The sequence below is a fragment of the Dufourea novaeangliae genome, unplaced genomic scaffold (assembly GCF_001272555.1).
Source record: "Dufourea novaeangliae isolate 0120121106 unplaced genomic scaffold, ASM127255v1 scaffold89, whole genome shotgun sequence".
Taxonomy (NCBI): Eukaryota; Metazoa; Arthropoda; class Insecta; order Hymenoptera; family Halictidae; genus Dufourea; species Dufourea novaeangliae.
In genome coordinates this window covers 4,985,816-5,001,542 of record NW_015373988.1, presented here as the reverse complement: position 1 = coordinate 5,001,542, position 15,727 = coordinate 4,985,816, and the positions used below count along the sequence as shown (strand labels likewise).

General features: G+C 39.3%; 2 protein-coding genes across 6 annotated transcripts in view; both read left to right on the top strand.

Moving 5' to 3' along the window:
- The first annotated feature begins 9,990 nt into the window (after positions 1-9,990).
- Positions 9,991-12,112, top strand: LOC107187545 (methylthioribose-1-phosphate isomerase). Its single transcript, XM_015575668.1, has 5 exons — positions 9,991-10,163; positions 10,524-10,759; positions 10,828-11,036; positions 11,117-11,325; positions 11,548-12,112. The coding sequence occupies exons 1-5, from the start codon at positions 10,032-10,034 to the stop codon at positions 11,827-11,829; spliced, it is 1,068 nt and encodes a 355-aa protein (XP_015431154.1). The 5' UTR covers positions 9,991-10,031; the 3' UTR covers positions 11,830-12,112.
- Positions 12,113-13,042: 930 nt separating this feature from the next.
- Positions 13,043-15,727, top strand: part of LOC107187614 (tropomodulin) — a 99,986-nt gene continuing 97,301 nt past the window's right edge. For 4 of the 5 annotated variants that reach the window (XR_001516213.1, XM_015575752.1, XM_015575751.1 and 1 more), the window contains exon 1: positions 13,044-13,404. Coding sequence is in view for 4 of the 5 variants with exons in the window: in XM_015575752.1 (XP_015431238.1) it covers positions 13,228-13,404 (177 nt within the window). In the remaining variant the exon portion in view is untranslated. Of the gene's footprint in view, positions 13,405-15,727 lie in introns of all 5 variants that reach the window. The other variant, XM_015575750.1, reaches the window with a different exon arrangement.

Sequence of the window (15,727 nt, the reverse complement as noted above, 5' to 3'; positions counted from 1 at the left end):
TCCTTCAGGATCATATTTCAACACGTTATAGCGTTCCAGTAGTAGAACTACATTTTATTAGATATATACAAAATTAACGGTTATTTTATCTCCCAGAAATTCTTAATACCTATCATTTGCTACAACATTCGTTGCTCGAAACACTTTTGGGTACCGTAAGTTGGGATAACTTTGATTCAGTCAGGGTAATTTCATTCCAAAGTCAAAAAACGATCATTTTCGAAATTGCTCTGCAAATAATTAAATTGATTTTTACGTGAAAACGTATTTGATCAAATCGAAATCGAAGATGATCTTTTTCTGACTTCTTGGCAAAGTTACCCCAACTTACAATATCTAAAACCTTCTGCCACTTGTCTGATAGAAGCGGAATTTCCCGTCGATAGAACAAAATAAAACCACGATACCAAATGAAATTGAATTCGATCGATTAACATTGGACGCCAATTACTTTTCCATGTACCATATAGAAGTACTCGGCTTCGGTGCTCGTGCAAAGTGTCTTCCGTTTTGAAAATGATCCAGCGAAGATTTTCATGCATGGAATTCAAAGGTGAATTCTTTATGTGAAAACGATCCTCTTGCTCTCGTGCGCGAGTCTGAAAAGGAAAGTGGACCACGGGATTCGCGATAGAAGAAGGAGGGGTTGGACGGGGGCGGAAAGTTTTCCGTGGCGGCCCTTAAATCTATCAGAATGTTCAAGCGGCGAGAAGTTTTGCGCTGCAACGGTGCGTAGGGTATGATGCATCGCCGCTATTGTGCCTGGGAATTTATTAACTTACAATTTACCGGATCCCCGGACGCTCTGCATCAAAGGCGTTCTTACGTTCTCCAAACTGGTAGCGCGGAATTAAATGAGGTTCTTCTGGCTCGCCGAATGGGCGAATTTATTGCGTTAGCCCTTTGCGCCCGCGCTTGGCCATCTATTCGGTTCATTTCGCGGTAATGCACGTCGGGACAATGGTTCTCACGTGGTCGTTGATTCCCGATGAAAAGTACAACGAAGGTGTCCCTTTATTCTGGTGAACGTCATTCTTTTAATACCTACAAGGGAACGAACAACTTAGAATTTCCTAATGAAAGTGATCTTTCGTTATAGGTCCTGGAACCGATATAATGAGGTCGTAAAATCAGGAGAATAGGAGCTAAAGCTTCGTTTTGGGACGTACGGTGAAACAGTATGTGTCCTGATCATTAATAAATACAGGTTAATTTTTACTTGTTAACATACAATAGGCGACAAGGACTTAATATTGTACAGTTTTAATGAAAGACTGTATGCAGAAAATTGAAATACTAATTCATAAACTACTTTTGTATAATATCGGCTACATTTATCGGTATGTACCTCTTTAAAACTTTCATTTACGATCTCAGTATATCAGTTCGAGGGCCTATACTGAGGGCTAGATTTCAGGGGAAGATAAGAGTTTCCTGGTTTTTTTATCGAATAAAGATGAAGACGATTTTGTTGGGTCTTTTGAATTTGATAAATCTGCTATGTCTATAAGGATAGATTTTTTTTCATAGAGTGTGTTCATTTTATTATGAAATCCGAGATGTGATTTAAGTCTTTAAATGAAGATGTAACTTCGTTTATAATTGTTTATTTATATTGCTTCTTAATGTAAGTAGGGAATAAATAGTATAGATATCGTATATAAGTGTATGAGTAAATGTATAGATAATATTTTTCTTACTGAAGTTAAAGGGACACCTTGTAGATTCTGGGCTTCCTACCGTTTTAAGGACTGTTTATTTCTTTGTTAATTGTATCGAAGAATCTGTTAAGTTGTTAGGCTGTTCAATACTCGCTTCATCGATCGACATACGATGCTTTTTATAGTTTTTTTATTCATGTCTAATGTTTCGTATTAGAATTTTGTATCGTGGTTTTAACGCACGAAAAAAGAAACTAATAACTAAAATCGAAGTGTATTAGTCCTCGATGTTCCCTTGTAAGTGGAAGAGTGATTTTAAAAAGAAAGCATTTCTTTAAACAATGTTAATATGATATTTTTTCGGGGTAATGTTTTCCCAAGTAGCGACAACAGTTTTCAGGATAAAAATTTTCATTGCTATCGAAGATTTTAAACGATGATAAATTGAGACAGTTAACTATTCTTTTTAATCTTCCGCATCTATAGTAGAAATGTAAAAATAACGAAAATATCCTTTTACAAAACAAATATTTGGATATCCCCCACTTCATATACGGATTTTAATCATTTTTTGTAACAATGGAAAATTTGTAAATATCCAGGTATTTTACTAGCACTCAGAGACAGACACTAGTGCCAATTTTAGAAACCTTCCCATGTTTCAGTACCTTTGAATACAAATTATTTAGCATTACTATGTACTTGAACAATTTGTTTTCTTGTATATTTTCATGTCACGTCCTTTAACGAATAACATTTTTTTCGAGTGGATAGACGAACGGTAGGAAAATTGTAACGCTGTAGCGGACTGCAGTTTCCAGTGAAGGGGTTTATCAGCCCCGACACGCTCGAAATTTCGGTTTTTGATTCCCGTTAGATTCCCATCAACGCGCGCAACCTTGCACATGACGGATGCATTTAGAAATTCCTCGGGCTAGTATTTGTAACGTATTATAAACGTTTTCATCTATGTCGATAGCTCTCACGTTTCATCACCCGCGAAAATATTTTGACTACTCTCCGAAAACATATTTTCCCCCGCGGAATACAGAGGAAAAGTATGCAACTCATTCGTAAGTCGCGTTTTGCAGTATCACGTTTTATAAATAAAAAATTAAACGTCCCTTTTTTTAAAGTTTATATCCACCGAAAACAATGGATAATTAACATTTAGAATACGACAATCGTTGTTGAACTTGAGATTGTTACTGTTTTTTGATTACTATTGGATGAAGTTTCACTATCTGTGATTCACGTTATTTACTTGATAAAAAAATTACTTTTGTAATTGTTATTTTTGGAAATATCCGTCGTTAAAATATGTTACAAAAACTGCACTCTGGATTGTTGAACAGTAAAAAACTACAAATGTTAATTTTGAGATAGCAATTCACTTTATGATTTATAACATGATTATGTGTTTCGTTCAATTTCTAATGAGTATACCGTGTTTTTATAAAATTGTAATTATTCGTACAATTATACAAATCTATTAGTTGTTTTTTAAAACGCATTCCTCACTGTACAAGATGTTAAATAAAACATACTCCGAGTTTAAACAGTATAGAACTCTGCACTACGCCATAATATACCAGTAAAAAGAATCACATTATATATCACAGTTAATATAAAAATAAAATACTTTATTATTTCACAACAGTTTAATATAACTTTTGACGACAGCGGATACACTAGTTCCTTAAATCACACTAGAATAATATTTTCCTCCCTCATTAACTATAAAGTCTGGTCTCGTCCAGCAATGTATATTTCGCAACCTAGTCCATCAACATAAAAATATTCATTCATCGTTCTCAGTACAGCGTCCTCGAGTCTGTGCTTCAGTTTTCACTTCTCCGTCAAGTCGCGAATACAAGACGAAAAAAATGAGAACAACGAATTCAGCCACCCGACTTCCGAGTACACAAAAGGAAACAAACGTTCCTACGCTATTCGAACGCGGCGCGAAGTTCGATTCCTCGCGCGCCAGCCCGTCGTCGCCCGACCGAATTATTGCCCTCGATACCAAATGTTCCTTAAGTTGTTTCGCAAAAAACGTTTCTATACATAGTAATCGTGTATGGCAAGTGCAAACGATTCTCCCGGAGCACATCGCGGTGAAGCGTGTGAGAGTGAGAGTGAGTGAGACATAAGAGAGAGTGGATACAAAGAGAGAGAGAGAACGAGAGAGAAAGAAAAAAAAATGTGATAACGTGGTCGAAAAGCGTGAGTCGGCTCTGTCTCTTTCGCAGATAAGATTTCGTTGCTCGTCGTTGTCCTTCGCGATAACACGAGGCCTCTTCATCGATCGGGTTCGACTATAGTCGGTGCAGAGTCTAGTGGTCGCTCGAGGTCAGTGGGCGTGACCATATCCCCACCGTAACGTTTGGCCACTCCCATATTCTCCCCACCTTCGACTTCCTCGCCAATAGCACGCGCACTCGGTCGTTCCGCGGGGCGTGGTGTTAAAATGGGCGTTCCTAAGCGATCAACGGTGGAGGAAACTGACCTTGACACGGCGATCGAACTCGATCCGACTATAATTTTCGAACCGTCGGAACGCAGAACCGACGCGTTCTCGATTCACAACAGCCAAGGGCCGGATTCTTTGCACACAATCTATATAATTGTATAAACAATCGGTATCAAAAGTGTCAATATCTCGTGTTTCTCGATGGTACTTAAGGTTAATCCGCAGCCCACTCGGGCCGCCAGCTGTTTGTTAATAGTACTTCCGTAAGATCCAGGGACTCGAAGCTGCGACAGCCGCGATTCCCGTTTTCGTAAACAGTCTCGACGAAACGTCGTATCTGTGCGGTTAGCTACGGGGGACCGAGATTGTGAGATGTATCAATGATAGTTGGTATTGTAGCGTCGATTTTTAAGCTGGGAGACATACAGGGTGATTCTTCGTGGGATAATCAATTGGGAATGAAATGTTCTTGTACGGGGCATAAGTTTTTCATTTCGAAATACAAAATAACATTTATAATCATTCCATGCTGGTGATGTTTACACAGGTACCAAGACAGATGCGCACAGATTTATTCTTTCCCTGCCTTCGAAACTTTATTGAACATTAATTCGGGAACGTTGTTTCATTGGACAATTAACGTTCCAGCAACCGGTTTCTTATCCTCTTCCTTATTCTATACACTGTGTCTAGATACTGAATTTACATGTCTATGAATGCTAATTTCGGTAATACTTACCTAAATAATTAAGCAGAGTAGAAAAGAATTAGTGCCCACCGGAAACGAATTAACGCACAAATAGTTACTGGAAATACAAATGGCAGTGTACAATTACCTGCACGGGGAAAATAGCGAATGATTATGTAATGAATATCTTTTCGATAGACAGAGCCCCGTACAAGGATTCTCGATTGATGGTTTCACAGAAGATCTGTTTATGTATAATAATCGTAACACTCTGTCGGTTCCTCGGGACTGTTTAGCGAGCAGCGAAATTCTCGAACCGAATTTTCGATCCGATATGATCATCGTAACGCAGCTTCGATCCCAGGGCAAAGATCGTACATTTCACGTGGCACGTTCCTTCCTCGTTTGGCCGGACCTGCGACTCGAGCAAGAAATCTTTTTGTACATACAAGCAACCGTGGGCCACTCGGGGGCCCCGGATGAACAGAGAATAGAGAGACGCTCCATCCGGTCGCAAGTCCTCGGCCGACCTTGCGTATAAACCGATATTGCTCGTTTATATGCGATGTATTTTTGTGAACAGTATTGAAAGTGCTGCTAAGCTGTACAGTCGTCGTATGGTGAATGTATTATGGTGTACCTATAATGTACATAGATATATTTAATTAAAGTAAATATGAATTTGTGTAGATCCCTCGTTCATTCTTCCCCTGCACCGAATTCGTTTATTCGTTTCTATACCCACCTGGCCGCGCGACGCTATTGCTGTTCGTATCGGAATGTTGACCTTTTCGGGTGTGGAAAGTTGATTCGTGAACGGCAATGAGTCGACAGAATTTTTATTTTGTTATTTTATATTCGTTAACTTGTAATCGTTTGGTGATACTCGATGCCTTCGTTTGTTTTATTTTGCGTCGATTGTGGATTACGTTAGATTGTGGAAATTGAGAAATTTCTAATACGAAGAAAGAAAAATAGGTAGAATTGAGAAGTATAAAAATTTCGATTGATTGTTCTGGTATTTAAAGGGATTGTCGTTTGATGTTGAATTTGGATTGTTTTCGCGGTAATGCTAATCTTATTTAGATTATAAATTCATATTATGCCACTTTTTAGACAAAAATACCGAGTTGACTGAAATTAGTTTGATATCTGCTCTTCCTTTCTACAATTTGAAAGCTAATGTGCCAAGAGTTACAACTATGTTTGTTGTTATCTTATCAGCGATTTAACGATGGTCCAAAGAGCATGAAACCCGTGCGCGAACAGTTTAGTTCACGAATTTAGTTCACGTACGGCGAATGTTTAAGCGAACGGACGAACAGGTTTCGCTTCATGATAAGATACTTAAGGAAAAAAACTACAACATTGTCGTTATTTTATTAACCGACACACACATTTTTTTTTAACTTTTCGTCTGAATAAAGTATCAATTAAATTATGAATTTTTATTCGATGAGTGGCGTTTTCTAGATATTATTATGTAATTCGTAAAAGGGTCAAGTAGATTCACACTAATACATACATTTGTCAGTTCATGTACATGAAACATACAATATTATTTTAGATGTAAATTAACCCTTTTAGTCCGTACGTCGTATGAACAGGTAAAGAAGAGCCAAAGGATTTAGTCTGTACGTTATACGGATAACCCAATATGATTAGAATAATGAAACAAACCTCTACAATTTAAATTGCAATTAATTGATACGTCAATTTCGAAATATCACTCTATAGAGTTACCAGGAACGAAGAAACGGGGCAGACCATCGGCAACACCGAGTGCGTTGCGTTTGACGGAAAGACATTTTGTAGAACTTATACCATCGACCGACACAAGAAGAAATCCACAAAGACGATGCGTTGTGTGTTGTTCTAGGCGTATAGATGGCAAAAGAGTTAAAAAAGACACGAGATACTATTGTCCAGACTGTGACGTTGGCTTGTGTATTCCTTGTTTTAAAATTTATCATATGAGAAGCACTTATTGAAAATTACATATGTCTAAATTAAAGCAAATACGTAAAACATGTAGTTTCGTAGTATTTGCTAAAAACACAAACTATTTAAGTCATAAAAAGGTAGAAAAAGGAATAAATCAAAGACGACGAACAAAATTGAAATAGACAAAGGATCGAACCGAAATTCGACGAACTTTCTTGCGTGCATTTTACCCTGATCATTTTTAACTTGACATCAACATAGAAATTATTTTTCATCCAAGAAATTGACTACGAAATATGCTTTCGAAGTTCTATATTTAAGAAACCATTTCTAGAAATATTAACGAATCATGCATATGTTTCATTGATGAGACTCTATTCGATGAAAATTATTATACAATAATTTTTCCGTTAAAAGGGTATTAATACAATTTTATGTAATTAATAATGCAAACCAAGGTGTATCAAGTAATCACGAAATTTAATCGATAAATACATAAATGATGCAGAAGTTTTACATTAACATTTCAAATCGGGTCAGAATATACCGATCACGAAACCAGATTTAATTCGCAGATAATGTAATTTTCCCATCGAACGGCATTCTCCGGTGTACGTGCTACTAAATTCTAACAAACATTTGCTCGCTGAACAGAAACTTTACGATACGGATGTCGAGAAGGTATTTCACGCGTCACCTGCACTCCGTCTCGGTGCGCGCCGCGTAAAACTTATTTGCCTTGCTTTAAGGAGACTCGATGACAAGTTACCTGGCTGCCAGTGGGACGGAACTGAAGCGCGATCGCGAATAGTAATCGGCCCATGAATTTAATAATCTGCATCGCCCTGTAACATTCATAAGCACGGAGCAGGCAGCTCCGGAGGGCGAACGTTTCCGCAACTTCGAGAGTTACTTTTCCATTATAAGGACGACCTTATCGTAACGGCGGCAAAGTTCTGACATCTCGTGGCATCTGATTCGATAAATAATTAATTTCTTTTCCCGCCTGTGGCATGCTGTTCACTTTTCTACAGGACGACTCAAAGTGTCTGTTATAAACCCCCATAGAAATGATTCATTGAAATCATACATCTTCCTCTCACGTTGATATCATTGGTCTATGTTAATTATATTAACGAGGATGGTGACTTTATTGCACACCGAAGTACAGACACGATAAGTGGAAGATAAAACTAAAGTATGAAAGTCATAACTCATGCATACTCGAATGTATTGTTTCGTCTGCTACAAAATACGTACAATAAACAAAAAAATGCTTTCCTGCAAAAAATCCTGTTGACCTAGAAAAAAGCAGGGGAACAATTGCCTTGAAAAAATTTGTTTCTTCCACAGTATTTCTCTTTCGGAACCATTCAAATAGTGCTTTAACCGTTTCTCATATCATTAAAGAAAAAAAGGAATATTTAGGTGGCCCTATTTCAGCTGGGACACTCTGTATTGTAAAAGAAACCAATTTTTTTCAAAATTCAATCAGCCTGTATCGTCTAGACGTCCCGTATATCAGGTCAGTTCATAAGTTTGATGATTATTCGGGTCACAGTCCGCCATCCGGCCGCCGGTGTTCATGAAAGACGGAAAGGGTCGTGAAAACGATCGAAATCCACGCCGGGCGGAATTACAGTTTCAACTGTGGAATGTGTTCGAGCGTACGTGAACAGGTGAGGCCATCTGTGAAGTGCACACTATTTTCAAATGCAAAGGTTTTTTTTACAAACGCGGCAAGTAAATGGGGTAGTTTGCACTCGGAATACGCCGGCCGTTATTCGGTCACGAGTGAACCGAACGACGAACGTACGCGAATCATATGTGAGGGATCAAAGCAACGAATCGTATTGCGAATCCGTCCGATTCCTTTGCGTCGTGGCGTGTTTGCTTTAAATTTCGCGGCATTATATCCCGTGCAGCCAGGTACAGACAATACTTTCGCAACTTTCGATCACTATTAGCCGCACTCTGTATCATCCCCCCCATTATCATTCATAAATTCATGGCACCGGTGTTTATTTCATATTTTCTTGTCAACGAAAAGTAGGTTATATCGGTGATGCATATTTTTATCGAAAGATTATTTAAGAATGGCGCGGATACTTAAGTGGCTAAAAAAGGAAACTCTAAACTGTTCCGAACCGTCGGTTCTCTCGATAATAAACGGATCAGCCGCACTTTTTGTAAGGTGTTTTTAATATGTGTAGTTTTAAGTATTTTTTATTTTGTAATATCGAACTTACATACAAAACATTGTATTATATATTATTTAATTCATCGTATAAGTAAGTCAGTTATAAATCTTTAAACAGACATAATCGGTTGTCGTCATTGGTTTTCAATAATAGAGACATTCTTTTAAAAAACAGAGAAGTTTTGTATTGCAAATATGCATTCTTACTTTGCTTCCTATCCGAAATTTTCGTACCTGTATTAATACAGTCGATAAAATTGAAAATAATATGAAAATGTATAAAATCCTATTTACTCTCCTATGTGTCCTTTGTGTCAATTTGACACATTATTCTCTTATAAAATAATGTTATTCTGTCTCGTGTATGGGCAAATTCAGCCTAGACTCCGTTACTTTTATTTTAAAGAATTTCCAAATTCAACTATTTATCTCTTAAATTATATTAACTTTTTACCATGGTGTCAATTTAACACCGAGGTACAAATTAAGTTGGGAAAATGAAGGAAGAATGAGATTTGAAGTTCTTATTTCAGTCCGTTTTGAGGTTTTTTTACAAGTAATAGTTACGTGCTGAATAAGCAGCAAGTCTCGAATTCCATTATAATATCCGAGAATATTTAAAGGAGTACCCAAAGAGAATAGCTCGATTATTCTAAGCCCTCGTGTCTCATTATCACACATTCCCCGAATTCCACGAAAATTCCAAATTGATAGGAGATTATTTGTCTCGTCACGTCGCGAAACATTCGAACAATTCGCGCAAGAGGACTTCCGGCTGGCGAAACGCTATAGTTCATCGTTGGCTGAAGAGATGGCGCTGGCGGGGGCTAATTCATACATACATACACGCAGCTACGTCTGTCACGTGACATCTGTGCGATACGACGTTACGATAGGTTTCGAGTCACGGCCGTCCGAAGTGCACGTGAGCTTCAAATGAACGGGTTCCCGTTTCATTCAGAAACTACCAAGCCGCGGTTCTATTAGCCGGGTCTCTCGAATCTGCCTATATCTCACCCGCGTCACTGCCATATACGACACGCGGCCGCCTCTGACGGACCGAAAATGACGCTGCAGGCGATCAAATGGGAAAACAGCAAGCTGGAAATCCTCGATCAGATACTGTTGCCGGCGATCACCCGATACGTCCCCGTCAAAGGCGTGGAGGATGGCTGGAAAGTCATCAATAAGATGCAAGTACGTTTACTAAGATGAATACCGTTCGCAATAACGTGCATTTGCCTCAATTCGATCTTTAATACATTATATTCGAGATTAATATATTAAAGGTTTTTCCAATAAATAGTCTCTCGTGACTTTGTTCATGACATTTAAAGAACTGATTCTCTGACACTACAGACGATCGGTACGAAGTGACACTGTAGACCAGTTAAATGGCAATGAAGGAAATTGTGGCGATTTAAAGTGATTCGCGCGAACGGAATCTTAATTGGAACAGTTAATTGATTTAGATTGCTTGTAAACTACCAAAGAATTCAGTAGAATTTTTGGGGTCACTTGTATTTCTTATGGCTTAATTCAATGAGTTTCTTCCAGGTTCGAGGTGCACCGGCTATAGCCATTGTGGGATGTTTGAGCTTGGCCACGGAACTGAAGAATGAGAATCATATGGACAAAAAGAGTCTTCGACAGGATGTTGAAGGTAAATTAAATTACTTGGTGTCTGCTCGTCCTACTGCCGTTAATATGAAGATTGCAGCAGATGAATTAATTCAGTTGGCCAATAAACTTAGTAAGGATGAGAGTGTTAATGTTGCGGAAATGAAGGAGAGGTATAAGACTACCTAGTAGCTTACAAGGCAATTTATTTGCGATATTCAGTCGATAATAATACTTGCAGGTTTTTCAAGGCTATAGAAGCTATGTTGGAGAAAGATATTGCAGACAATAAGGCTATTGGTGATTTTGGAGCCCAAGAAATTTTGAAGCATGCATCTGGGGATAATTCTGTCAGGGTTTTGACACATTGTAACACTGGCAGCCTTGCAACAGCAGGTTATGGCACAGCTTTAGGTGTTATTAGATCCCTTCATAAGCAAAATAGTCTTGGTAACGTTTGCATGTCCTTAGTTCTTAATTATTATTATGGAAGTTTTGATAAAGTTATATAGTACCAATTACGCTTATAGAACATGCATACTGTTCCGAAACAAGGCCATACAATCAGGGAGCAAGGTTAACTGCGTATGAACTGGTGTATGAAAAAATTCCTGCCACTCTGATCTGCGACGATATGGTTGCAGCGTTGATGAAATCTAGAAATATATCCGCCGTCGTTGTCGGTGCAGACAGGGTAGCGGCCAATGGGGACACGGCCAATAAAATAGGAACTTACCAGGTAAAATGGTTAATGATCCTATGCATTGACATTTGTGAAGTATTTATCGCGGCTCTACTTAACTAAAAAATGTTTTCATCGTGATATTTTCAGATCGCCATAGTTGCTAAGTACCACAACGTACCTTTTTATTACCAGGTAAAATGGTTAATGATCCTATGCATTGACATTTGTGAAGTATTTATCGCGGCTCTACTAATGTTTTCATCGTGATATTTTCAGATCGCCATAGTTGCTAAGTACCACAACGTACCTTTTTACGTAGCGGCCCCACGGACCTCTATAGACTTCAGCATTCCTAGCGGCGACCACATTATTATTGAGGAGAGGCCAGAAAGGGAAATGACTCACATGAATGATCAACGAATCTCGGCACCTGGAATTCTATGCTGGAATCCAGCGTTCGACGTAACACCGGCTAGTCTTATCAAGGGCATCATCACGGAAGTCGGGGTATTCAGACCCGGAGATTTGACACAGTTGAAAAATTACGAGAACTCATAAAGAATGGATTTACCCGGCAACGGAAGTTGTCCGATGCATTTATAAAGGATTAATCAGTGATTCCAGTGTTATGAAATTGTTGACTGGCCTTGTTTATTTAAAACTTCGTGTTACAATAAAATTGTTGGCAGGTTACGCTTATTTAAAACGTTAAGTCTACTAAGGAGGTGCAGCAAAAATGTATCGCACCATGGACGTACGTGTTTGCGTTTGGAAAATGCCTTATTAACTTCGCTGTGATTTTTAAGAATACATTTATAGTGATAAATATCTCGAACGAATGGTTGTATCGAAGAAAAACGAAATTACCGCTATCGTGATTATAGAAATATAAGATGATCGAGAACATTGAAAACACTGCGTCTCTGCGATTTCAGTTGATCCGCGCGCCATCAGATGGCAGTGCATACCTAAAATTCGAACAGACTGTACATTCCTCGTTCTCCATTTTCAATTTCCCGAAGCGTAAGCAATTTAATTTTATCACAAAATGGATTGTTTATTGTGAATGTAAATATACTTGAAAACGTACGTTTATATTTAAATATGAGTCACAGAGATCCTTTCACAATCACAAAGCCACAATGGTCTGAAAACTTGTCGTTTCAGTGGACCGTAACACTCTTTGCTTACCTGAACTACCGTCGTTCGAAGCATTTTACAAGCGGCTTAAGGAGGTGGTTAAGTAATAAAATATGACCGAAGCCATGACACTGACGGTCCCATGTGGTATTCACCTCTCCAGTGATCGATAGGTCCTCCGTCCGTGTCAGTTGTGTGGCTTCGTAGCGCCCTTACTTCCAGACGCGTTCGAACCGGCAGGCGGGAAGCCCGATTTCAAGCGGAAACGTTGAACGAACAGTTACTATAGGGGGTTAGGTTCGATCGGCGACGGGTTGGGGGCAGATTTATCGCTGCCTGTGAACGAGACGAAATCGACACTCGTCGGGGCCAGGGGGGGAACGACGCGTGGAGTTTCCATTGGGAAAACTTGAGAATCTATTTTCGCCGTTGAAAGGCGGCGCGGGAACACACACGTTCGCGGCGGGTTTCTCGAACCGCAGTGCTTTAGTACGGCCAGCCTCTCCGCTTCGTGCAGAACTTCGTCAATCCCGGAATAGTTTCTCGTCGGTCGCTCGGTTTAAGTTTTTCCGCGGGCGGTCAGTTTGCGATCGTACCCCGGTTCCCCCCCCCCTCCCCGCCCCACGATTTTCGTCCACGAATCCCAGTCGGTTGGGGTGCATAGGAGGGAAACGGTGAACTCGCGTGTGTACCTGCTCGGTACTCGCTTGGAAAGGTTATCTCTGAGACCGTATATATACTCGTGTAACTCCGCGAACGCGGTATCGTTCGGTGTTTCGATCGTTCACCCTGGAGGCTGACACGGAGAACACGAGGATGGATGCCACGGACGTCCTCGACAGCGACAGAACGGGCAACGACGACGTTATGCACAACAACGGCAGCAACAATAACAACAACAATGATGACGACGAGGCGCCCACCGTGGAGGAAACGTACGAGGTCACCACCACGAAACGCAAAACCATACGGACCAGCTATAAAATCCAAGAAGTAAGTGACGACATGCATAAGTGACACGTGCGATTACCGTAACTGTAGGGCTCGTCGCCTGGCGCCCCGACGTGGGCGTTTATTGCGCTCGCGCTCGTCCGCCTCTCCGGGAGACCGTGTTAAATCTTAAATACGAAACTCTTCGGTTTAGAACTAAGTAGTTGTCCTGGTATTTCGTGTTCCATTGCTTGCTTTTTCATGGCACGAGACTGGTGACGGCTGGTTCAGGCTGTACCGTTGAATGTCCGCCGACCAGAGATTTCGAACATTTATCGGATAGGTTCCGGTACGCGATTCGCGGCTCGCCAGAAATAAACGCAGAAATTTGTTCGGCGGCTGCCGCGAGATTCTCGGTTCATTCTGATGTTCCTCAAGGATAAACGGACTTATTTCGATCGTCGATTTCGGTGGGATTTACCAACTTTATTTGGCGCGTAGCTTTATTCGGTCTGGACCGGACCGGGTGTTGTGCTCGGTACCACGAACAATGAATAAATGCACGCGTAAACAATATTCTGTCCTTTCTTCGTGGATTATCTTCTCGTTTTTGTACAGGAATCGTACGTTTGAATGATTTTCGTAAATTTCCATGGTTCACGCTTGATCACCGATCGTTTTTAGAATTGTTCGATACCTTTGGCGTAGGAATTCGGTATTTGGTAGAATTAATGGGTTTTATAGTGTTGAAATAATATTTATTTTAAGAAAATGCATTGTTAAATGATCGGTAGTGATAATTGATGACTTGGGGTAATAGGAAAGTATTGTAATTGACTGTACATCAGTAATTATCAATATTAGAAATACGGAGTACTCTGTGCCCTACGGATAAAGCGCTGAAATGATTTTTCCGATATAGTGAATTTCAAAAGTAAAATGGATATTTGATTTAACGAGTGTCAGTTTCAAAAATGATTTGTGTGCCTGTGAGATAATCGGAGTGTTCGTAGAATTCTGTGAGCAATCGACAAACCTCGATGGATTTCTTTCTTCGTTACATAATGAATTCAGACCGAAAATATTGTCGGACGTGGGCGCGTCAAGAAGCCAGTTAGCTGCGATCAGCTACGAGTGAGCGTTTTGTTCATTCGTCTTTTCGTTTTTTTCTTTCTTTAGTTTTTCCGAACGGTTGCCAATGGAATGTTTGATAGACTCTTTTTCGATGTCACGACTGTGTCGTGTGAAAACACGAAGCTATAGGACGGGTAGAGTTTTTGTTGTAACTTGATAATGGGTAAAAATGAACGACATTAGTCGCGCAAATGGCCGCAATAGTACGCACGTGTTGATTGGGGTTGAAGTAAACCGGACACTGTTATCGATGAAGCGATTTTTTGTTCGACTTTCGTGGGAAGGATGACAGAAGCTTTCATTTATTTGTGTAGAAGGTTCTGAAAAAACATGATTGTATATCACTTGATTCTTCGAAATACTTGAAACTCGCGGGAAATGACTCGAAGAAGCGAGAGCTGTTGTTGATTGGTACGACTTCAATTTTTGTATAGAGACGTGAGACGCTTTTGTAATTTAAAAAAAAATTCAACTTAAAATTGTATTCTGTAAATAGATTCGAGTACTTGATATTTATTGTCATAGTAAAGTCTCACTGAATATTGTTAATTCAAATTTTATTCGAATTTGAAATATGATCAATCGAATAATACAGTGATTGTCACTGAAGTTTGGAAGATAAACGTTGACTTTTATAGATCGACAAGCCTCAACCTAGATCACGCATAACTAAAGTTAATAAAGTCAATGTCACATCCAACGTCGACTCCAAGTGGCGGTAGAATACAATTATAAAGGATTAATTAGTTAAATTCAATCAAGTATTAATTACATCTAGTCCAAAAATTTTGTAATTTCAATTATTCACATACAAATGTTTGGAACCTTAAGAAAGTAGACATTTTTTTCTATAAAATTGAAATCCCGCCGGCTACATTCTTATCGAGACTTAGAACTTGATATTTAAATGAAATGGTATTGGTACAAACCAGATACATACCTTCAAACAATTAAGTACATCCACGGGCTACTTCCTTAATTAAAAATAACACCTAAACATACTTTCGAGTAGATAGTAAATTTACGAAAACAGAAAATAGTGAATTACTCATCGAAACAGCTACAAAGTTCACTCTGTATCACCCTCTAAAAACAATTCAAACGATACTTTATACCTGCAGTCACAGCGGGAACAACACAATCTTACAGCGTTTAAACGGGCCATTTGTTTCGTAGCAATCTAATAAAGAAGACAAACGTCACTCGATACGCAACAGAGAAAACTAAAATGTAGAAAAGATATAATATATCT